The sequence below is a fragment of the Solanum lycopersicum genome, chromosome 11, assembly GCF_036512215.1.
Source record: "Solanum lycopersicum chromosome 11, SLM_r2.1".
In the NCBI taxonomy this organism is placed as follows: domain Eukaryota; kingdom Viridiplantae; phylum Streptophyta; class Magnoliopsida; order Solanales; family Solanaceae; genus Solanum; species Solanum lycopersicum.
The window spans coordinates 11,195,413-11,220,151 of record NC_090810.1 but is presented as its reverse complement, the minus strand read 5'-3'; the positions used below and the strand labels follow the sequence as shown (position 1 = coordinate 11,220,151).

General features: G+C 36.4%; 1 protein-coding gene across 2 annotated transcripts in view; it reads right to left on the bottom strand.

Annotated features, from left to right (window-relative positions):
* Positions 1–1,899: 1,899 nt before the first annotated feature.
* Positions 1,900–24,739, bottom strand: part of LOC101248262 (nuclear pore complex protein NUP88) — a 28,292-nt gene continuing 5,452 nt past the window's right edge. The window contains exons 4-11 of one of the 2 annotated variants that reach the window (XM_069291677.1): positions 22,361–22,489; positions 15,518–15,662; positions 14,295–14,356; positions 13,636–13,852; positions 5,348–5,530; positions 4,622–5,044; positions 3,577–3,826; positions 1,900–2,337 (exon numbers count right to left, since the gene is read on the bottom strand). In XM_069291677.1, coding sequence (XP_069147778.1) covers positions 2,072–2,337; positions 3,577–3,826; positions 4,622–5,044; positions 5,348–5,530; positions 13,636–13,852; positions 14,295–14,356; positions 15,518–15,662; positions 22,361–22,489 — 1,675 coding nt within the window. In that variant the 3' untranslated portion in view covers positions 1,900–2,071. Of the gene's footprint in view, positions 2,338–3,576; positions 3,827–4,621; positions 5,531–13,635; positions 13,853–14,294; positions 14,357–15,517; positions 15,663–22,360; positions 22,490–24,739 lie in introns of both variants that reach the window. The other variant, XM_069291676.1, reaches the window with a different exon arrangement.

The window sequence follows — 24,739 nt, the reverse complement described above, 5'->3', positions numbered from 1 at the left end:
GTTCTAGCATATGATGTGCTATGAAAGTTTTAAATTTTCCGCTAAATTTACCATGACAATGCAATAAATGATTACTATGGGCTTGTATAAGACCTCCGAGAGGTCAAGTACGTCATGTTACTTCTATGGTTCTCCCCGGTCGTGACAGTTATGATGAAGCAAGGTTACTTCAAAAGGTATCATAGGTATGTCTTGAGATGGTATTCACTTGTATTGGTCATGGTTTACAATTGACGTTATTTAGCTCTTATGCTTATGTTGATGTTAATGCAAGCTATCATATTTAGTACATGTTTGTACTAAAGCATACTCTTACCTATATTTCTTATTCAAATGTAGGGCCTGATGATCGCGACTCTCATCCCCGTGGTTAGGATCTTAGTAGAGACAAGACTTGAAGATTGGTGAGTCCTCATAGCATCCGAGGCTATAGCCGCCATTTCCTTTTGATCTTTCATATTATATTTTAAACATTGTTGTATGGGTTGTGTCCCGAGATATTCATGTTTTAGATGGTTTTAAGAACAAATATAATAGACTTGTGCTTTTGTTATGAAATTTTGATGTTTTAAAAATGTTTTAAATTTCCGCTCATTTCTATTATTTATGATATGAAATCTAAGTGGCTTATGTGAGGTCTCTTGGGATCTCTTATGTCATGTTACATCCAGGGCGTATTCATGGGTCGTGACAGATTTGGTACAATTGTTGATATTATGTTATTTTAAATAGTGATATGTATTAAGGAATATACGTTGATGGCTGATCTGGTACAACAACTGGTGATTTTTTTGTTTTTAAGTATGATATATTTTAAGAAAAAAGGTTCGAAATATATCCGAATTTTTTATTTTTTATTTTTTGGTAAAATTTATTGTTATGTTGGTGAAAAGTCAAACTATTATTATATAGAAGTAATTTATGTACTTACATTGTATACTTAACTTCCTTCATTTTTTCTTGATTATGTGATATATTAAAAGGAACTAAATAGCACTCATTTAACCCTCTTAATTATATTCAATATGCAATTTTAAGAATTAAAAAGTCATTTCTTCAAATTTCATGTATAATTTAATGATTTTTATTTTTATTATTTCCACAACTTTTTATCATCCTAACCCCCTAAAGTAATTAATAGTTATGTTCATGTTCATATTGTAGTCCTATAAAAACAGTAGACATGAATGAGTATATCACCTTTTAAGTTATTATGTATTCGGTGCTTATTATATTCATATTTTGGTTGACTTGAAGAAGAAGATAAAGGCTATTAAATTGTAATTATTTTATGGAAGTGGAGTCAACAAGAGCTTGAAAGATTGTTCATTGATTTCATATATTTTTTCTTTTGTTTTTAATGATTATGATCCAAAAATGATGTCGCATTATTATCTTTCTTCCTATGTTCTTTCTATATTTCTTCTTTATTTTATATTTTATATTTTATATGAGGTTCTGATTGTCATAAATCTATTCTTTGTGTTAGGTTCTAAGATATCAACTGATAATTTTGCTAAAAGTTCTCATAGAGAGATAGAGATGGGGAGAAAGAGATGGTAATACCTAAGTTAAAAATTGTTATGTTATTATCTTTTTGACAAATTCACTAGTTTGTGCCTAATGACGAAGGCACGTATATCAAAAAAAAGTGTAAGAAAAAGAAAAATATAATTATTTTCTAAGAATACAAGGACAAATATTACCCTTTTCAATTATTTTTTGTACAAAACTTGGTTTTACTGTGGTTGATGATTTAAGACTAGTTCATTGAGGTTTTTGTAGTTAAAATTTTCCAAAACTGTATAAAATGTATGAGTCGCGTGAATAAATCAACCTAAAACGCTGTGCTTAGCATTCGGATGAAAAACGAATGGCCAGTATAATCTGTGGAGGAAATTAATAAAAAGCCTAAAGCTACTTCCAATGCTCATATCACTTTAAAGTATCCCATCTTATACCTAACACACTTACTAGTCACAAAGGCAATCAAGCTGGGTATCAACACACTAACCAACAACTTTAGACTTGTGCATCACAAACAAAAATCAACATACAATCCTGCATATCATCAAGTGCCTATTTCACGGCCTTTCAGCGCCGATTCAACTACTTTAACCTTCTTTGCATTTTCACTGTTCATGACTGACAGCTTTTCAAGTGATGCTTTCAGCAGTGACATTTCATTTTCCTGGACACGCACTTTTCTCCTCACTGATACTTGTCGCTCTTCATTTGACTGGCTGGGCTGTAGAGAATTTGTGCATCTTTTCAACCTGGCATTTACTGCTTCAATAGAAGAGCGTAGAGCATCCAACTCCACTCCCCTAAATCTGTCTGCATGACGTAAAAACATAATGTTCAGTTCCATACTCAAAAGGTTAAAGCCAGAACAAAAATACATACTTTTCCACCCAAGCTTACACCTATTTCTTGTTTACACCGTAAAAAAACTAAGATCCCTTTAACTAGCCTAAAAAACAAAATTATTCTCAGGATGGGTATTACACGCCACTTATACAGGGAGAAACTATTTGACCATCATTACGGACCGCCCGCTCCATTTGTTTCAACATAGGATCACTCGCTTCCTTTCAGACCTCACCCACAAGAAAAGAAAAACACCGGTCCCAATTTCTGTACACCCTCAATTCTAGCAAAACATCCCATTCAGCCATCCAAAAAATCTATACAGCTGCTCACACGACCACTGATTTTCAACTTTAACCACCCCCCCCCTCCCCACCCCCCTTAATCCACCCCCATCTCCCACAAACTCAATGTTCTCTTCTCTCACTCAACTCACATTTTCTCTCAACGCACCAATCTGGCATCAGCTCGACCCAAAAGAAAAAAGACATGACCACCATAAATGCTGCCAAACATCTCTGACCCCAGCAACTCCACTAGACTGGTTTGAGGTGGGATTGCTGAGGTCTTGAAAGCAGTGCAGTGGTGGAGAACAAAGGATGTTGCCAGTGGCGGTGGTGGTTTTGATGGAGGTGGAGAAGGAGGAGGTGCTGGGAAAGAAAAAACTCAATAAAGGAGAATGAAAAAAATCATAGAATAAGAATGATAGACTGTTGGATCATTTGAATTGATCTGGACAGTTGATTCTGCCTCACTTTATTTTTAAAATTTGAGGCTCTAAAAACAATCAAAGAGTTGGAAACTCAAGCCGACATGCTCGCTTCCGCTTCGTCCATACGTCTCCCATGTTTCCAAATCATTGGGTATTAGCCAGGGAATTTTCAAATTAAGGTGGGTAAAGGGAACCCCCACCCTGAAGCCCCTCGTAAGGTGTGTAAACAAGAAATTTGGTGGAACTATCAGAGACATTATGAATTAAGCCCGACAAATAACTCATTGGCCATTGTTAGGGCTTACAGGCCAGTATCCATTAGGGGTTGGCTTCTAGAGCATCCAGAGAGGTGGTAGAAATAGTCTGTCGGCCAAATGCAAAAGACTAGACATATATACGTGCATTATATCAGTTTCTACACCATGATGAGCTAGCGTTCACAACAAACCAAAAATAAAATTACATTAAGCATTGGCATTCGATGAGCATATTACCAAGTTCAGACTTAAACTCTCGTTCAGCTTTAGATAGAGATGTCTTATGTGCTGCCGGCAGGTGTCTAAGGCTTTGCAAGCGCTCTTCTAGCTCACCGTGAAACCGAACTGCATGCTCAACACGATCCTCGATCTTTTCCTGTTTCCTTTCAACTTCCAAAATCTTTTGCTGTGCTTTGCATAATCGAGAATACTGATCATCAATGATCTTTTTTACATGAGGTGCATGATGTTGAAGCTCAAAGTACACCTGATAACAGAACAAAATTACCGTTAGTCATAACATGAAGAGACCCTCTACTGTCAAAAGAACTGATAAAAGACAGAAAAATAAAGATTTTCTTTTAATTCTGACCCAAGTGAGAAATGAGAAGGAAGAGTGCACAGAACCAAAGGATTAAATTCCTCTTCCGTGCAAAGCAATGCACAGTTGAAATTTGAAATACATCCTCAGATAGTAGGGGAACTAACAACACCATCATTACAAGAAAACTGCTAACAGTTTATATAAAAATGTCTTCCACTCAATCTTTTCTAACAAGTAAATTGCTTATTATGGAATGGAGGGGTAGGAGCTCCATTTACAAAGTATATAGAAATATTTCAGCAATATATGCTCCACAGAAACAAAGTAGCATCCAACAGATGCATCTGATCATCTAAGTAAAGAACCCCATCCTGGCCACATTTCTATATTAAGTAACAATTCAACTTTAAAATGTATATTTTACCCTAAATGAAATGATTTATAGCCATAAATTTCTATCATTCATTTTAGACCACAAGTTTTAAAAGTCTTCCTTTTTTTTCTTAAACTCTGTGCCAAGTCAAACTACCTTATATTAAATGGGACACAGGGAGTAAAAGAATATTGCCACCAAAACTTTCACTAGCAGATAAAATAAGGCACACCCCTTGTCCCCTCCGAGGGGTAAATATGAAGACTTACAGATGATAAGACGATATCCAACAAAAAAAAGAGAGCTCAACAGGAAAAAGTCACATCTCAAATCAGAACTATAGCGTACGAACAGCAAAATGTTACCTTGTGGGCATATTCCACATAGTTTTCATGAAAAAGCTTGAAATATTGATGAAGGGTTGATCGGCCTTCAATTGAATCCGCAGAAACTGAGCGCAAATGAGGTGATGAAGGAGGCAAAAGAACTACCCTGGGCCCAGTTAGGAGCTCTTTGCTTATGATAGTAGAATCTGTATCTTTTGGCACTTCTGCACCTATGAGTTTGTCAACCTTATCAATAATTGGGGGAAGAAGTGTATTCCAAGTCTCCATCTCAACCACTATACACTCATTAGAAGGGGTAAGACCCACAATCCATGAATCTCCAAAAGAATCTGATAGAGCCAAGAAACCAGAAAGTGGGCTGGCTGAGGATGCTTCTCCTTGGGAAGTGCTAAGAACAGGATGCACAGAGGGACTTCTCATCATGTCTTCTTTGCCACGAGTCTGATTAGTGAAAGGCAAAAAGTGCAACACTACTGAATCAATTCCTCCTTCATGAAGGCAATATATTCTTTCTGAAATAATGGGATCAACAAACATTGATAAAACAGAACTGCTTCTTCTGGGCAGAGCTAAATCCACAATAGCCAACCTCAGAAGAGGAGGTGGATGCCCCAACCATAAAGTATGATCTGGTGGCACATCAAGCTTCAAAATGGAGGTGTCACTTGACAATGACTCGCAAATCATTGCAAGCCCAACTATACTATCAGTTGAATCCAGACATACCCGAGGTGGACTACTAACCTTCCAGACAGGCTGCACTTCATCAGCTAAAGCATCTATCTGCAACTGCCCCCTACTCCAAGCAGTTACTAGGATAGAATCTTTGCTAACTAAATCATAAAGAAAACTGACAGCACGCCCTTCATAAACTGGAGGATGAACTGAGTCATCTTCAACACCATGACTTACTTTACTTAAAGGTCCCTGCAAGTGAAGCCAGTGTTACAACATAAGGTGTTACATAGTTGGAAAGAGAATCAAGCAAGCCATCTCTTCCAGAAAACAGTTCCATTATATAACCAAAATATAAGCCAGCACACAAAAGTGTTTTGCACTGACTGAAAATAACCTCTTTTCCTTCATAAAGAGAAACAAGAATAGCTGTGCAGCTTAACTTAGATGTCACCGTGTAAAATTGCAATTTCACGTACACTTTCTCCACTTCAAGAAACAGAAAAAAGGAGAATGCAGTGCTCATCTAATCAAAGCTTGTAGTGGTATTTGTTTCAGCATAAAAAGGATAAGAAAGAAAACTGGAATGAGGCCCCTCTGCACACAGAAATGGAAGTTCAGCGGATTTCTATCTGAGGAGATGCATGGAAGAGAAAATAGAGTTATTTATGTTGAAATAAGTCTCAATTGGTTTCACCATGTTTTCCACCACAACTTATAGTCTAAAATTTGTTCAAGTCTGGACTCCTTCACCAATACACAAGTTTTTTTTTTGAGAAGGCAACAGTCTTGTATTATATTCCACGAAATCAAACCTGCCACAACCTGTTACAAGTAACCAAGACAGAATAAGAGTTTCTCATCCAACAAGACAAGAAGTTGGGCAAAAAATTCAATGCACTAGGTAATAAGGACAGACGGGAAAGACTTTCTACTGTATCTTTCTTCTTCCTAGTGCGATCCAGTCGAAAATCAAATGTCAATATATTTGTCATCCGTGTACGTTCAATTGAAGGGTAGATAACTATTTTGTTATCTTCTCTTACATGCATCAATACAATAGATCTTCTGATTTTTAAAAATATTACAACTTGCAACATTTTATACTACCATGTTACTATCATTGTTTATCCCAAATTTAGAAAGGGGGCAGGCACATAGAAGACTTCTTCCTTCATATTTTGAAACTCAAATTAATGTTGGTTTCTGAAGAAGTTCAAGGTAAATGGTGCCGATGAAGCCCATCTAGTGACTGCTATATCTATCTAACATGCATGGTAAACACAACAATAATATTGAAAAAAAAATTAGGTTTGATTGTGTTAATTAATTAGCACAACTTTAGGAAACTTTATTTTTCCTTTTCCTGGCGTAAGTATAGGAATAGAATATTTTCTTTTATTGAATTTGACTTCTTTCCTTAATTAGTTAGGATTCATTTACGTAAAACCCTTCTCATACAACAATATGATATACTGAAATACAAAGAAGCCTTTTCTTCTTACTCAAATTCAACATGGTATCAAAGTCCTTGCTGCCTTTTGAGGTGTGTTTCTCCCTCCCAGCAAAAAACAAAAAACAAAAAAAGGGAGGGGGTGTCACCAATGACTACTCCCTAATGTTTTAGAGATTACTTGCTTCTTGTTAATTTCATGCTTACCACCAAGTTTCAGATTTTTCTGATAACCAGAGTTAGATTCCATCAAAGCAGAGCTGGTTTTCCGACGAGACTGATCTATGCAATGGTTTTCTTTGGTTTTTCTTCTTCTGTGGGGGACACAAAGCAATAGATAATAATTCTCTTACAAAAACCAATACTATGAAATTATATGAGGCGTATCGTGATTAGTCAAGGTCTTGTTTGTTCTATATTAAATTTAGAAAATTGCTTTGGTTATATTAATGGCGAGCAGAACCAACCTACTGCATTTGATAATGGTTTATGGGATTCCAATAATTCACTTGTTAGGACAGAACTTTCAAATACTATACACCTACAAATCTCTAAGCAACATTCATTGGGACAGGGAGTAATAGATTTTTAGGAAATTACGGTATATAAAGAATGGGTGGTAATGTAATATCAGCCTATTAGGTGTACAGACAATCGAATACGTTCCAAAGGCAGTGGTTAGAAAGCCATTAGCTATTCCGACATAAATCCCTTTGTGACTAGAAGAGTAGTTTTGTAAGACTTTAGAAGAGCCTGTCATGTGTCAATAAGCACCAAACTCAACGATTGAAGAACCGAGGTGAGCAGTACAAGGAACTAGTTACATATATTAGATGTGGCACACTTTGAATACTATGCACCCCCAAATCGCTAAGCAATTTATGCCGTACACTTTTGATACTTGCTTTCAGTCATTTCATAAGATGATGATTAGTACTTAATTTGAGGCTAAGAAAAAAATCTTGCAAACTAGCAATGGCATAGATACATGGAAAAAGATTTGGTGCTTATTTAGAGTTTAATGGGATAATCCGTCAAATTTAGTCCCTATTCTAGTGCACAAAATATGACTGAAGAAAATTAGGCATGTATTAGAAGTGACAAGATCTCTTATGTTTACCATGACTTTACCAAAAAACCTACTAGGGGATGTCTTTCTAGTTGTCAACAGAATGCAACTTAATACCCTTAGGGGTCGTTCGGTAGGGAGTAGTAAGAGAAGCAATCTACGTATTATGTATGGTATTATTTAGTACTATGTTTGGTAGGCACTGTGGGCCCATGTATAACTAATGCATGCACCCTACATGGTATTATATGATATATTACTAATACCTTCCATTTGGTGGTATGAGTAATACATATGATTTAATACCATGGGATTACCATAGTAAAGACAAAAGTATCCTCAAATCATTTTAATCATTTTGTTTATTTTCTTGATTTTATATTTTATATTTGTACTACTAAATTTATTTAAATAAATTATCTTGCAAATTTCATTAATTAAAGAGTTGTTTGTTGCTAAATAAATCCAAAATGAATCAATATAATATTTGAAATGTGAGTTGTTTATCATTTACTAATAATAAAGTAAAATATATCACCACATGACGTTTGTGACTTGAATGTATTTTTGTTGATATATATATATGTGGTTTTCTAATTATTTGTATTTTGAACAATTTATAAAATTGCATACTTATTAAAACTACAACTTGCATTATTTTATCTGTAAATGTAGATGATTTATTCGATTTCACTATTGTTTACCGTCTTTTTGATTTTAAAAGTAGATGGTCTATCTTTTATATATTGAAAATTAACGCTGATTGATAAATTTGTTAAGATGACAATCATTTACCCTCAAATAATTTAACTAAGAAAATAGCAAACACTGCAATACAATTGTTCTTCTCCTAGCTAGTTAGAAGGCCATAAAAAATAATATTGGCAAACAATTATCTATCTTGCCCCAATTACATGAAATAAAAATCCCATAATAATTCTAAGGATATAATTGAAAAGAAAACTTTTTGTCAAATTTTAATCCTGAACACAAGATGGGGTGGGAAGCAATACCAAACATTTGGTAAAAAATAACCCCTACACTACTTAGGGGTCGTTTGGTAGAGTGTATAAGAATAATGCTTAATATAGTGTATTAGTAATGCTTGTATTAGCAATGCATGTTTTAGTTATGCTTGCATTAATTATATAGATTATTTATATGCATTGTTTGGTTTGATGTATTAAATAAATCATGCATTGCATAAAAAAATTAATTTACAAAGATGTCCTCCACTATTATGATGGAAAAGATATAAAAAGAGATTTAAGGGGCAAATGGGTCTTCAAGGGGTCGTTTGGTAGAGTGTAATGCATGCATTAGGTGTGTAGTAGTAGTACCTTGCTTGGCGCACATTTTCTTGCCATGTATAACTAATGCTTACATTAGTTATACACTCTATTGTGTATTACTAATACCAAGTAATTCTAGGTATTAGTAATACATAGCATTTCACACTTGCATTAGAATAAATAATTACAAAATTACCCTCAAAGCTTTTCAAAACATTTCCTAACAGTTTCTCAGCTTTTCATTTTCTTTCTTGTCATATGTTTTTGTTTTTATTTTATTTGGTTTTCAATGTTTTAATTTGTTGGTGTTTTAATAGACTTTATGGCCTCTTAAGTATCTTTGTTTTAAAAAAATTATTCAGTAGGAAGTGCATGTAGAACAACATACCCATGAAAGGAATCTGGAAGAGTGGCTCCAACCAACGTGAAAAGATTCACTTGGCTGGTAGCTAAAAGAGCCTGTCTGACTCATGAGGCACTGTATAGGAGGGGCACCAACATAGCCTCAAGGTGTTTTCTGTGCAAAGAGGCTCTGGAGACCAACAAGCACCTGTTTCTCCACTGCACTATAGACGAGGTGTTCTCCGTGCAAAGAGGATCTGAAGACCAACAAACACCTGTTTCTCCACTGCAAGAGAACAGCACAGGTCTAAACTTTATTTACCGGCATAGCCAGTGTAAACTGGACTGCTGAACTATGCCCAGACACTCGGGAGATTTATTAAGCCGTTGGATTAGAAAAGGGAGGTAGCAAGAGTCAGAAGAGGTGGGGAGAATAGTTTCAGCATGCATCTGGTGGAATATGGTGGAATATTTGGAAAGAAAGAAATCAAAAAAATTTGAGGAAGTTGAGAAATGCCTCCCTAACCTATTATCGGATTCTCAACATCACACTTATACTTTGTAGGGGATCCTATTACCCCACTGGATTCTTTAAATACTAATATTTACCACCCTAAAACTAGACAATCACATTCTCAACGTCTAGTGATGCACACTCGCTGCCAGCTGTCATTTTTTGTTATTAATATTTATTTTTATCTCTTTATCCCCATTTTGATTAATTACAAAAAGATCATTGTTCTTTTTATTCCTTCTTCTTCTTCTCTTTTGTTTTTCATTCCCTTCTTCCAAATCTGTCACCCACGATTAAAAAAAAACTATTTTATTATCATTTTTCCATCACCTTATACCATCCTTCAGCACCTTGACGAGCTTGATTATTCATCACTTTTGAATTTTTTTATTGTGTTATTTCTTTGTCTCCATGACACCAAATTTGTAATCAATTTTATTACGAGCTGTCGATGGTCAAATTCTTGAGTCTTCACCAAACAACAATAGAGCTTGAAGATAAGATCTGATAATTGATGCATGTTACTGACCCAAAACCAGTGAGAAGGTAGATTAATAGTGTTGATATTTTGAACTAATTTGAGATTATAAGACCACGAAAGATATAATTCAATTATTACTATTATGTGGCTTGGGTAGTAGAGGCGGATTAGAAACAAGATTGTAATTAGAGAAGTCGGCCACTGGAGGTGATGTAGGCAAGGACAAGGTCGACGATGAAGGACAAGACTCACTAGGAGGGATGATGGGTACATTTGTTTGGTGGGGACCGTGACTAGGTACTATAATGTGGTGACGAAGAATGAGGAGTGTCACGAGGTGCGGGTGTGAAATAAACTAGGAGGTGTGGGCGGTTGTGGAGGACTAGAATTTGGAGCAATAGCAACAAGGAGAGAAATCAAAGGGTGTGACGAAGTTGGTTGGGATGGGGGAGGGCCAAGGACAGAAGGTTCGGCAAATAGGAATTTGCTCTCATCAAATTTGATGTGTCGGGCAATATAAACTCGTCAAGTGGAGCGATCAAGGCATCTATAACCCAAGTGGCTGGGACTATATACCCAGATCAAACACCAAAAACTCATGTTTAGATTTACTTTATGAAATTCATGATCGAAGAAAATTATTTTACAATCATAAATGTTTTAATTGAATGGATTTCTCCGTTTATCAAAAAAGAAATTTAGTAATAAAATGGACACTTCAATGATGGAAGGTGTTAAATAATTCTATTTTCTTTTCTCTTTTTTGTCTTGATTCCAATCTTTCTTCTTCTGTTTTTTTTTTTTTGAGAATGATAATTTTTTTTCCTATTTATCCACGGGTATACTACGTCAAAGTAGCCCCCCTCCAAAAGTATTACAAACTAGATTGACTCCATCTGTGCTTTTTGTCACAAATAGTCTATAACATCAAAAAGTTCTTCTACTTGTACTAAAACTTTCTGTTTACACCAAAAATAATAAAGAGCTATACAATTCATCTTAAAATTCTGCAAATTGTTCTTCTTGCCCTCAAAACATCTTTGATTCCTTTCTTTCCACACTGTCCACCATATACAAGCTGGGACAATCCTCCATCTCTCCTCCTTAATTGTAGTATTGCCTATATTGATCCAACAATTTAGGAGTTGTGCTATGTTTCTTGGTTTCACCCAAATGATATTCTTAAGGTTGCTGAATATTCTCCATAATCGATCTGTCCATTTGCAATGCAGGAAGAGATCGTTGACCGTCTCTACCTGTCCCTCACACAAAAAGCATCTTGCGCATAGTTGGAACTTCCCCTTCTTTATATTCTCTTGTGTCAGCACTGCTTCCTTTGCTAGTAACCATGTGAAACAAATTACCTTGTATGGGATTTTAGGTTTCCATATCAACTGCCATGGCCAGAGCTCCTTCCTGTCATTTGAATTTGAATGATTGAGATCTTTGTAAGCTGACTTGACACTGAAAACCCCTTTGCTGCCAATCTTCCACACAACCTTGTCTTCTTCCCTAGTCATATTACTAAATTGTGCCATTGTATCATGGAAGGCCACTATGTTCCCCAACTCCCAATCATTTAGATTCCTCCTAAGATGTAAGTTCCACCCCTGTCCTATCCAGATTTCAGCCACAGTTGCATTTTGTTGATAGCTCAGTGTATATAAGTCCGGAAATAATTGTTTTAGGGTTCTTTGGGCTATCCATCTGTCCTCCCAAAATGACACCTTCATTCCATTACCCACCTGGAATCTGATTCTAGAACGAAACAGAGACCAAAGATTACTTACTGATCTCCAGATACCACATCCATATAGTGTAGTCACCATCTTTGTCATTCACCGATTCTCCATTTCATATTATGCCCTGATCATCTCTCTCCAAAGCATATTCTCTCCTGTGATAAACTTCCAACGCCATTTCAGCATTAGGCTTTTGTATTGTTTCTTCATGTTCCTAATCCCCAGTCCCCCGTCTTTCTTGTTTTTTATGACCTCTTCCCACTTGACTAGATGAAACTTCTTTTTGTCTTCATTTCCCCGCCAAAAGAAATTTCTTCTCAAAGCATCTATCCTCTGTATGACCTTATCTGGTGCTGGGAACACAGACATCATATAAGCAGGTATTGCATCTACCACACTATTAACCATGGTTAATTATATTGGTCTTTACTCCGTGAAGCAAATTGTAAAGAAAATATTAGAAGATGGATAAAAAGATGTCGTTAGTATAGTGATGGTGGTTCAAGGTGGAGGAAATGGTGGTGAGGTTAATGTTGAGTAACGAGAAAGAGAGGGGAAAAAAGAAAAAGAAAAAAAAAGTTAAAGAGAAAAGTGAAAATATATATTTAATAAAAAGGCAAATTAAAATGTTACTAAAATATTTTTTATTAATTCTTTTGACTTACACATGCCTCCACGAGAGTGAGGACACTCTTTGTGCTAAGTCAGCATCTAAGGGTGTAATTATTCCGTTTTAAAATAGTCTAAGGATTAATAATACTCCCGTAAAGCATAAGTGTGTAGCTGAATAACAGGTTGAGGGGGCATTTGACTATTTTCTCAAGATTTTTTTAAGGGAAAGAATGTGTTATACAATTAAGTGAAAAGCAATCACTTCTTTATTGCTGTAAAGAACAGGAGATCCAGCTAGTGAATTTTATAGGATCTTTATAAGTATTTGTGTTCTCTTTTCTCTTGTAACAACTTTTTCGAGGTGGGCAGCATAGACATTAATACGTAAGTTTCTAAGTTCAAACGTGTGACATCTTTGCTCCATCATAGGAGGTGTTGATTGTGTTAATGAATTAACATGATTTTAGGAGACTTAATTTTTCCTTTTCCCAGTGTAATTAAAAGAACAATGTTTTTCTTTTGTAGTAATTGATTGTCTTTTCTTAATTAAGTCAGAATCACTTGTATAAATACCCCTTCTCATGGAACATAAAAATATATTGAAAGACATAAAAGTCTTCACTTCTTTCTCAAAATCTACAAATAAAATTCAATCCGTGAACATAAAGTGAAAATCAAATAGTTTGTTTCCCCTGTAAGAAAGGACATTGTGCTGCACAGTATTTCAATTTTCAACAATCTGACAGTTCACATTCATGAATATTCAAATGCAACATCGACTAACAAGAGAATGAAGAAAAGAATTAATGAAAACAAAATCAAGAAAAGAAGCACCGTAAGTTAAAAGTGTACCTGTAATGAGATTGATGCATCAAATAAAGCATAAGGTTGAGCTCTAAGAACAGCAACATTTTCTGCATGAACTTCTTCCCGAGTTAGTTCAGGAAATGTTGCTCCCAACCAAGAGATTGCCAAATTTGAGTTTTTCACAGCTTTTGAATTCGCTGATTTCAGACCAAACATGTGAGCATCACTATATAACTCCAGTACAGATTCCCATTTGTACACACTGTTCCAATAGAAAGCAGCTACTTTGGTGAGATTAAGTGAAGTATTACGACCTGCTACTTGCACGGGCCAAAAATAGCAACACGGGGCATAAGGAGAAACATATGCAAATTAGAAGTCTTGATGAGAACATGAAAATGAGACACATGGGAGGAGGAATAATTGCTCTAAGGGAAAGGTAATAGTCTATTAGACCTCTTATACAGACACACGAGTATCAAAATATTAGGAAATTAACCTATAAGTTGATCAAGTTTACAAGTGAGCAAATATAAGAAAATGACAGAAGCATTATGGAAAAAGATATTTTGTCTTTTGTCAACTAATAGAAGGACCTCACAAAAATTAATATCACTTCACGACCATCATATTTAAATTTCTGTTCATAAGCATCTCCTAACAAAACCTCAAGATTAGCAGCATTATGATCTCTGGCAAATTACCTTCCAAATGGAACAACAGGACATAAGATGTAAACTGAGCCATCACTAAACAAGATGAAAACCTGCATAAAATAATATAATTACTCAACTTTCACATACAAAGCTAATGATGGTAAAACCACTTGATCATAACCACCACTGCCAGAAGATGGATTTTATAAAATAGACAGTAAATCTGCTACTATATAGTGATACACTAGTTCCATATATTGTTATCACCAAACATATCAATGCAGCTACGATTCATAAACTATTACCATGCCATTTCTTTTAATTTTTATCATCCCACATATTCACATAGTGAAAAGATCATGATTCACTGATGAAGTATATTCTTTTAAGTCCCCAAAGTTTGTCAACAGGGCATCACCACAGTATACCTGAGCTTATAACTCTTATAAGCACTATGTCTATAATATAACGGGAAGGTGGTAAAAAATTAAACTAAGAATGGCTCAATTTTGCACAGTTGAAGTAGTTAGTGGGCTTCAGATAGGAGGAGATGTGTCATGGCGGCTGTGCAGTAACAATGGTTCCTTCCAAGTTAGTGCAGCTTACAGAATGATGAACCTTTTTTTTTAACTTGGAAACGTTCCATAATGATGAATCATTCCTATCAACTACTGGCTTTGGAAGCTCTTGGAAAACTAAAATAAGACATAAAGTAGCTTGTTTTGTGAGGTTTAGGCGAAGGAAACCGTCCTTAGACAGGACAATTTGATGGAAGAGGGAACCATTTTCCAGATGTTTCTTCTGTGGGGAAAAGGCAGAGACAGTAAATCCTCTATTTCTACAATGCAAGGTTACAGGACAGATTTGGAGAATATTTTTGCATATCTTAGACTATGCCTGGTAAGGTTTCAGAGGCACTGTTGGCAGGAAGTAGGTGCAAGCAAAAGACAAAAGTTGATGGAGAATTGTCCCTGCTTGCATCTGGTGGACATTTAATCTGGAAGGAGAGACTCTAGATGTTTGAGAATGTGGAGAATAATATGCAGAAAATCAAGCTGATTCTGTATTCATCCAATGTTTTTGGTGTAATTAGATATCCTAAAATGGAACTGCTTCAATGATTGATGTTTTAGATTCAATTTAATCATAGCACAGTAGAATTTGTAAGCTCTCTTGATTATATGATTTTAGTACAACCCATGTACTGTTTTGATCATGATTTATATATACATATACACTGTTACCAGTTGCAAAATAAGAATAGAACTTACACTGAACCTGTCCCACATATGATCGCCCCCAAAAGAAAAATCGACAGGGCAGATTGCTGTAGCATTGTGCGAACTGCCAGGCTCCACGGGCTGTAGATAATACTCCTGCTCTGGCTGGCCAAGGGCCGAAGACAAATCGAAAACCCTGAACACAAAGTAATACATAAGTAAATATAGCACAATGTAATTTGTCAATAAGTAGAAATAACACAATTCTCCAATCAGCAAGTGATTTAACATGCAACTGATATATTAAGAAAGTCGTAGAGAACAAATGGAAAAAACTGTCTCACTTGTGGAAAACAAACAAAATGCTACACAGCTATTCAACAAGCTTTGAGCCTCTGACAACTACAAGCCCCAAAAATATTGCCCCAAAAATATTGATCACTTGTACATGAACACTCTGAGAAAATGGGAGGGGAAAAGAAGCTACAGTGTAGATAAACCTCAGTGAGAAGTCAAGAGTTTGAGAGTGAACTCAGCTTGATTATTCCCACAGGCTATTGTTGTTTAAATAGCTAACTATACATGTCCTAAAAAGGAAATCAATATCAAATCAAGCTAGAGCGAATCTAGGAGTAAATCAAGCTACCCACTATATTTAAACATAGGCTATAGAATATTCCTAGGATTCTAACATTCCTCAAGCTGGTGCATACAAATTAAATGTATCAAGCTTGTTATATACATAACTTGTTCTGGGACCAGCTAGGGACTTGGTGAATATGCACGCAAATTGATAAATTGACCGCACGAACCTTGTGTCAATATCTCCGGAAAGTACCTTTTCTCTAACAAAATGACAATCAATATTTGTGTTTGGTCCTTTCGTGAAATATTGGACTCGATGCGATGTGAAATGCAGCTTGATTATCGCACACAGGTTCCATTCCTTTGGTATCTCCAAATTTCAATTCCTTCGGTAGTTGCTTGATCCATATGAGTTCACAGGTTGCCACCTGCAATAGCCTATAGCCTGATATTCTACTTCTTCACTAGATCTAGCAACCATATTTTGTATCTTACTTTTTACAAGACACCAAATTTTGCCCAACTAGAACACAATATCCATAAGTGGATCGTCCGTCAAAGGATGACCCTACCCAGTCTGCATCTGAATATCCAACAATTTTCTCATGTCATCGATCTTCATTAAGAAGTCCTTTCCCTGAAGCAGATTTTATGTATCGAATAATGTGAATAACTGCATCCAATGACTCACAAGGAGAATTCAAGAACGGACTGACGACACCAACCGGGAAGGTAACATCAGGGGTTGAGTCACTATGAGATATTCAACTTTCCTACCATATCTTCCTCGATCGCTAAGAGGCCCCCCCTACCTGGTAGAAGTTTAACATTTGAATCCATTGGAGAATCAATAGGCCTACAATCCGTCATCCCTATCTCTTCAAGAATATCAAGTGCGTACTTCCCTGGTGAAATGGCAATTCCTGATTTGGATTGAGCAACTTCAATGCCCAAGAAGTACTTCTATCGACCAAGATCCTTAATCTGAAAGAGCTGGAAAAGATGATGATTCAATTTGGTAATTCACTCATCATTACTTGTGATAACTATGTCATCAACATACACTACCAAATACATGCACAAACCTGGACTAGAATGACAATAAAACACAGTATGATGTGTCACTTCATACCATGTCAAACTCTTGAATAATCATGCTAAACTTCCTAAACCATGCTCGAGGACACTGCTTCAGGCCATAAAGTGCTCATCGTAGACTTCACACATGCTGCTAGACTCCCCCGAGCAACAAAACCAAGTGGTTGCTCGACATATACCTCATCTTCGAGATCTCCATGAAGAAACCGCAACCATGGATAAAAAGAGAAAACTGAAGCAATCTTGGCCAAGGGAAAGAAAATATCACCGTAGTCAAGACCAAAAATGAGCTTTTAGGCAATCAATCTATCCATCGGGGCAAACCTCCACAGTATATACCCACCGTATATACCCACCGATAACCAACTGTAGATTTATCTAGAGGTAGAGAAACAAGCTCCCAAGTACCAGTGGAGTGTAAGGCAGACATCTCTTCCATCATGGCTTAGATGAGAAAGAACTACACATGTAGTCTTACAAATGGACACATATGATAGTGATGATACAAAGGGAGAATGAGTTGGTGACAAAAAATGATAGCTTAAAAAGTATAGATAGGATTAGGGTTACGAGTTGAGCGATTACCTTTTCGCGTGGCGATGGAAGGACTATGTAAACAAGTGGTGATTACCTTTGGGGTGGCCCAGTGGTTTGAGCTTGGGACTTCCATGTTGGAGGTCTCAAGTTCGAAACCCCTAGCCAGCGAAAGCAAGGGGTTTGGCTTCAAGGTCGAGCTCGTCGCACCAGGCTTGCCTGGTGCGAGTTAACTCTCCTATGTGATTTGCAAGCTACTGCATAGGAGCGAGGGTTTTACCCTGTGCACACCCAAAGGGTTGAAGCTGCAGGTTTTCCCTTGTCATCAAAAAAAAAGTCCTCAGCAGACAATGATTATGGCAGAGGGCGTGAATCATCTGGGCGCGAACAACGATGATAGGTTAATAGTGGAAGGACAAACTATGGTGGATCACCAAAAGATGGAACTGGTAGAATGTCAGAAATGTCTAATTGTTGAGTAGAAGAGGATGCAAAGTAGGTTTGACCTTCAAAAAAAAAAAGTAACATCAGCTAACATAAGGAAGGTATCGCTGGAGTTCAGATGAGAAGCATCGATATCCCTTATGTACCATTTAATTGAGAAAGACATTTAAGAGCACGGGGAGCGAATTTTTCTTTTTATGGAGTGCCTATATGGACAAAGCACGTGCTCCCAAAGACATGTGGTGGAAGAGTGAATAAGGTTGACTTGGAAACAAAATAGAGTGTGGTACCTTATTATGAATAGCATAGTAAGGCATACAGTTAATCAGATAACAAGAGGTGAGCATTATGTCCCCACAAAATCGCAATGGAACATTTGCTTGTATGAGAAGAGTGTCTGCAGTCTCAACAATATGCCTATTTTTTCTCCCTGCAATCCAATTTGTTGTGCAGTGTATGGACAGTCTGATGAAAATATCCATGGAAATACATAAATAGTTTAAATTGAGATGATAAATATTCGCGTGCATTATCACTACAAAAAATGCAAATAGAAACACCAAACTAGTTTTTATTTCAGCACACAAAGTTTGAAATATGGAAAATAGTTCAAAATGCTCTTTCATTAAGTACATCCAAGTGAACCTTGAGCAATCATCAATGGAAGTAACAAAACCTTCAAAATCCAATGTAGAATTGAGTCTAATAGGACCCCAAATATCACAATAACTAAATGAAAAGAGACTACGCACGATTATTAGGACTATGTGGAAAAGTAGCTTGGGTGTGCTTCCCCAATAGACATGACTCACAATCTAACTTAGACAATTTGGACAAGCTAAGTACCATCTTTTGAAGTTTGGATAAACTAGGGTGTGCCAATCATCTATGGGTTAAATCAAGAGAGTCTGAGATTGACAAACTATAGTGGATTTGTGAGAATTGAGATAATAAAGTTCATCTTACTCATGCCCTTCGCCAATCATTCTTCCCGTACTAAGGTCTTGTATGACAAAGAAGTCACCAAAAAAGAGGCAAAACAATATAAAGCCTAAGCCAAACAACTTATTGGAAGAGGCTAAACGACAACCAAGGACAAAACGAGCATTATTTAGAGCCAAGAACGGTAAAGATTGGCTTGACCGACTCCGACTGCCATGGTCTGAGAAGTGTGGTGGATTGTGAGATACAAGCAACATGATTAATAAGATTGCCAACTTGGGCAACAAAAGTTATTGATGCAGATGTCTGCTTACTCGCCTGATACGGAAGAAAGTCATTGTATTCTACCTCGGGCAGAGAGAACAATTGATTGGTGGGATTACCAATGTATTAAGTTTGAGCAACATGAGCATTCTTTGGTTTACCATGTAGAGAGTAGCACACATCACGGGTATAACCCAATTTGTTATAATAACCACATCTTGGTCGTTTCCCATGCCAGCCTCCATTTCGATTTATGGTCAGTAATGCAGTTTGAGATGCTAGGACAAAGGAATGTGCAGGTGGTACTAGATGACTAGATGACATAGGTGGTGCTACTAGTCGTAACAATAGAGCAAGTAGGTCAATCCACAATGGGAACAATAAAGTTGGCGAAAATTTGATCTCGCAATAAATCAAGATCAAATGGAAGTCCAACAAGTGTAACAGCTAGAAACATCTTCTGACACTGCTCTAATTGCTTCTCAATATTTGGAGTAGCGAGCATTAACTCATTAATTCTCAATAACCACTTAACCTGTCCAAGATAAATTGACATATCCGAGTCCTGCTTTTTAAGGTTAGTCAACAGAGAAATCACATTATAAAAGCTGGATATGTCATTTGTATATTGCCCACGAGCCTTTTCCCAAACTAAGAAGCAAGTTCGGAATGGTCGAAACAAAGGCATCAACTTTGAATCAATAGATTCCCATAACAGACTACACAATTGAGCATCAATTTTCTCCCATTCGCCCCTACATTTTCCAGTAATATTCTTGGCCTGTTTAACCAAATGATCTTGAGCACCTTGTCCCTTGCACCATAAGTGAACAGAGGAGGACAAAGATAAATAGTTTGCAGTACTTTATAAAGGTTTTGTGGTGATACCATGGTTTGGGTTGGTGGAACTCACAGATTTAGTGCTAAGCAATCAGATCCGAGAGACATGAAAAATTGATCTTTAAGTGTTCAAAAATAAAGTAAATTCTGGGGGAAAACCTGAAAAACAGATCTGGAAAACTAGAGAACTGCTTGCTGTCTTGCCGGAAAAAGTTGCTGGACAAAAAACCTGCCAGAAAAGTGGCTGAAAAACACCACAAACTGTGAGAATTCCGATCGTAATAGTGGTACTGGTATATGCACAATACCCCTGGAGAGTGTCGGAGTTGCAAAACAGTGGAGGTTTTGTTTGGAAAAAAAAATTCTCAGCAATTTAGTTCTCTTATATTCTTGTTTTCTCACTAAAGAAAGCTCTGATACCATGTGAGAAGACAAGAATTTGAGAGAGAACTCAGCTTGATTATTCCCACAAGCTATTGGGGTTTAAATAGCCAAGTATACATGTCCTAAAAGGAAAGGAAATCAATACAAATCAATGTCAAATCAAGCAAGAGTAAATCTGCAGTAAACCAAGCTACCTACTATATTTACACATATTTTATGGAAAATTTGTATGATTTTAACAGTGTCGTTCTATGCAATGGAATGGTTCTACTAAACCCAACATTTGGACTCCACATTTAAATGGATCCAAGTTGTCCGAGTTCTAACCTCTATCAACATGCATTACTGCAAATGAAAAGAGCTTCGTCAATTTGTCCAAATGAGCAACAAGACAGGCCAAATTACTGACAGCTCACTTCCAGATATAAGGTTCTGTCCTCTTTGCTATTTGTTGATACTCCTAATATTTTTCGGCTCATCAAGTCTGAAAGGATTAGCTTCTTGAAAGAAATATATTGAAGTATTGCATCTCACTTAGAAATTTTAGAGAGCTTTCAGATGGCCACAAATAGACTCATGTAACAGACCAAAAGCAGCATGCTGTTCCCATAAGTCTTTTGTTTTAGAAAACCTACCTGTACAACTTAGGGAACTATTTATTTAGAGATATATCATTGTCATTTGAGGGTTTGAGCTAACAGAAAGAGGTTTCAGTTCGTTCTATCGTTTCCATTTGGGTTCACGTTAAAATGTTTGCCAAAAGAAGCAGATCATGGACAATTAATCTAGTTTAATAAGCCAAATTGAATGACATGTTTGCCGTGAAGAGTTCCACGCCACAATTATTTTCCCATGTGGAAGTGGCATATATATTGAGAGCTCAACAACCATAAAGCACTATGCACCAAACAAAACCTTCCACTAGAACACCATGTCCCGGTGATATAAAACACCATATCTCTTTTCTGTTATTGCTTATAAATTCCTTTTCATGTGTACTGCAAGATGCACTTTCTTTTGTACTAATTGCCTCTGGAAAAAGATTAAAGAAATGCACATAGTATTTTCTGAAAGAGAAAGGCATGGGTTTTTTTTCTTGTTTAGTATCCAACAATTTAAACAAGCAAATCTTCATTTAGTTTAGAATTCCATCTACTCCTATAAATTTCAAGTTTGTGAAATCCTTCTATTCTCTAATAACAAAATTATATCTACCGCAACATGCTTTCTCACATGGTCAACTTTATGTTGAACTTCCAAGAGGGATTTCAATGTCGATAACAAGAGTTTTGTTATGAACAGAGCAACCGAAACAAGTGAAACGAACATACACCTGGAATATCATCTAGAAGAAAGCATTAGGTGAGATACGGTTAATTACATGAGTGTACCCCATAAAAGCTAAATAAGTAAAAGCAACTACATGTTCTAATTGAACTTTGATTTGTATCTTTATAGGTTCACACTATATGTAATTATCTTGACATCGACAAACAAGACAGCATTCAACGATCAACACTGATCATTCCAGAAACTGCATACTTCATTCGTTTGTGTATAATTTCCAACTTAATAATATTGATATAATTTAACAAAAACTCTATACTCCAATGTCAGGCAATATACTATCAACTTGACTACATGACTCCGAAACCAAGTGCAACACACATGTCGAGAGACTAGTCTTATTAAAATGTCTAAAAAACACAGATTGAGCAACTCTTTTCAGGTTTTCAACATACACCACTTGAGAACTGTATCATCAAAAATCCTTAATTAAATTTTCAACGAAGAAATAAGTACCTGAAAACCGAATCAGAAGAGAGAATTCCAAGATGGGTGTCACTGTAAGGGTGCCAACAAACCTTCAACGTGCGTATTGCATTGTTTCTGTCAAAGTAGATCTCTGAACCAACTAGAACTGTCCTGTAACTGGCAACAGGAAATGAACACATTTAATGTGACTTCAAATGCACCACAACTGATTATCAGAAAACAACATAATTACCCTCAAATATTGGTACTGAAGAAGTAGCTATCATGTCTATTTTGTTTTAATCTCCTAATACATTTGAGAGGATAATCTGACTGGTTTACTCAAGGATGACAGTAATAAATATTCTTGAACCATAGAAAGAGACTCTTGACATAACCTGATACTGCCCTTTACAGAACAGAATGTAAGTTAGGAGGTGCAAATGAAACCTGCAGTTAATGACTATAAAAGTCCTCTATTTGATATTAAAATACAATCTAATTAAACCAAACCAGAGATACTTTGAAAAATATATATTTAACATTTTTTTAATAAGGTACATAATATCATCAACGTGAGTTAACTCCTATATATAAGCAGTGTATCAAAAGGAGAAGAACCTACACGAGTATAATTCTCTAAAAATGACAGTTTTATACAAAAGGAACCTCCTAGGTGCACGAGAGACCAACTAAAAACAATTGGCAAATTCTTAAATACCAAAATTATTTCATACCCCCTCAACAGTTCATATTTCTCTCTTTCCACTACTCCCACGTGATGACCAAGGCGGCAACATTCTATAATCTCCGACTTTTCTTCTTTCTAATAAAAACCCAAATATGTAATATGTCCTTTACGGAACCAAGCATCGCCGGTTGCACTCCAAGCCAATTTGATATAAACCATTTCAAACATGCGGACACCAGGGCAAGCTAGCCTACTGCACAAAGAAACCAACAAGGGGTGTGATGAACAGCACAACTTTAATGCAAGTATTAGTTGATCTACATCGTCGCCTATGTAACCATCAATAATCACCGGCTAACACATGTAATAATTTTCTTCCTTATGTAACACGTGTTCTCAATTGACAGAATTACTCCATTGATGCTAACAAGGCTACCTTTCTAGGCATCATAAGAATACTAAATCATCCTTTAACAAAAGCTTGTGGTGGCATAACTTTACAAAGAACGCACCATCACTTCTTAGCTCTTACCCTCCCTCTCCGCGGTAGCTCATGAACGAATTCTCTATTTTTAGGGTATGTACTCCAATGTTTGAAATCCATCAACCTCTTATTCTAATAAATTCCTCTTAAACCTCAAGTTTCAGTGAACCATCCTATCTTGTGTCATTCAAATCCGTTGCGCTATCATCTCATTTTGGCTCAAGAAACTGTGAGTTGGGGAGGCTTCTTGACATGTTCAGTCCAACCACAACCCTAGTGACCTTAAAGCTAACTTTGCTACCACCCTTACCCTATATGTAACGACGCCACTGAAGTCTTCTCATTCCTTTATGTTGTTCCACCAAGGATAGCATCCATACGACAATTTCATGTTTCCAGTCCTCCATCCCCTTCCACAATAACATATTTCCTTCTGATTACCTCCTTCTATAATATCTGGTCCTCAAAAATAACCCTATACTTTTATGAGACTGTCTTGTTGGAAACTGAAGTCAGTCACTGCAAGGATGTCCTTACTCTCTTAAAGATGTTATGGTCTCCCAACAAACTAGATAACACGATGAGTACCTTCTATTGAGTCCCATTGGAAATTCTTTTGAAGCCATTACAACTTCCCTATACTAAATGGAGCCTGGAAAAAAAATATGCAATGTGTGGGTATTCTTGATATTGTGCTCTTGACTAGTGCTTCCTTCACCCTTTTGATGAATGTCTCTTTTGTCACCCTGCTAGTCACCTTTCAAATCTTTTAGTTACTGAATCTCACACAACTAGCCCTAATTTGAAACACCCAATGGCAATCCTATGTAAATGGTAAGGAGAGTTTTATACGTACAATTGCACTTGTGGTAGGTGTTCAACATTGTCCACCTCATCCATGAACTCACTTTTTAAGTGTTGATCTTGAGCTTTAACACTACTTGGAATTCTAAGAAGGTCTATTTCAAGGAACTCAACTAGAAAATATCTTAACATATATCCCCATTAGATATACACTGGTATGTCGTCAGCAAATAATAGGTATGTGATCATCACGCAACTATGTTCACTAATCAAGGCTGAGAAACTCTAACCTCCCGTTACAACTTCATCTATCATCCTACTTAAGACTTCCATCATCAAATTGTACAAAATAGAAAATAATGGACTCCTTACCCCAAGCCTCACGAGCTTGTCCACCTGCAATTCAACACTTGTATAAGGTGGTCACCGTGTCCACCTCGTCCACTTA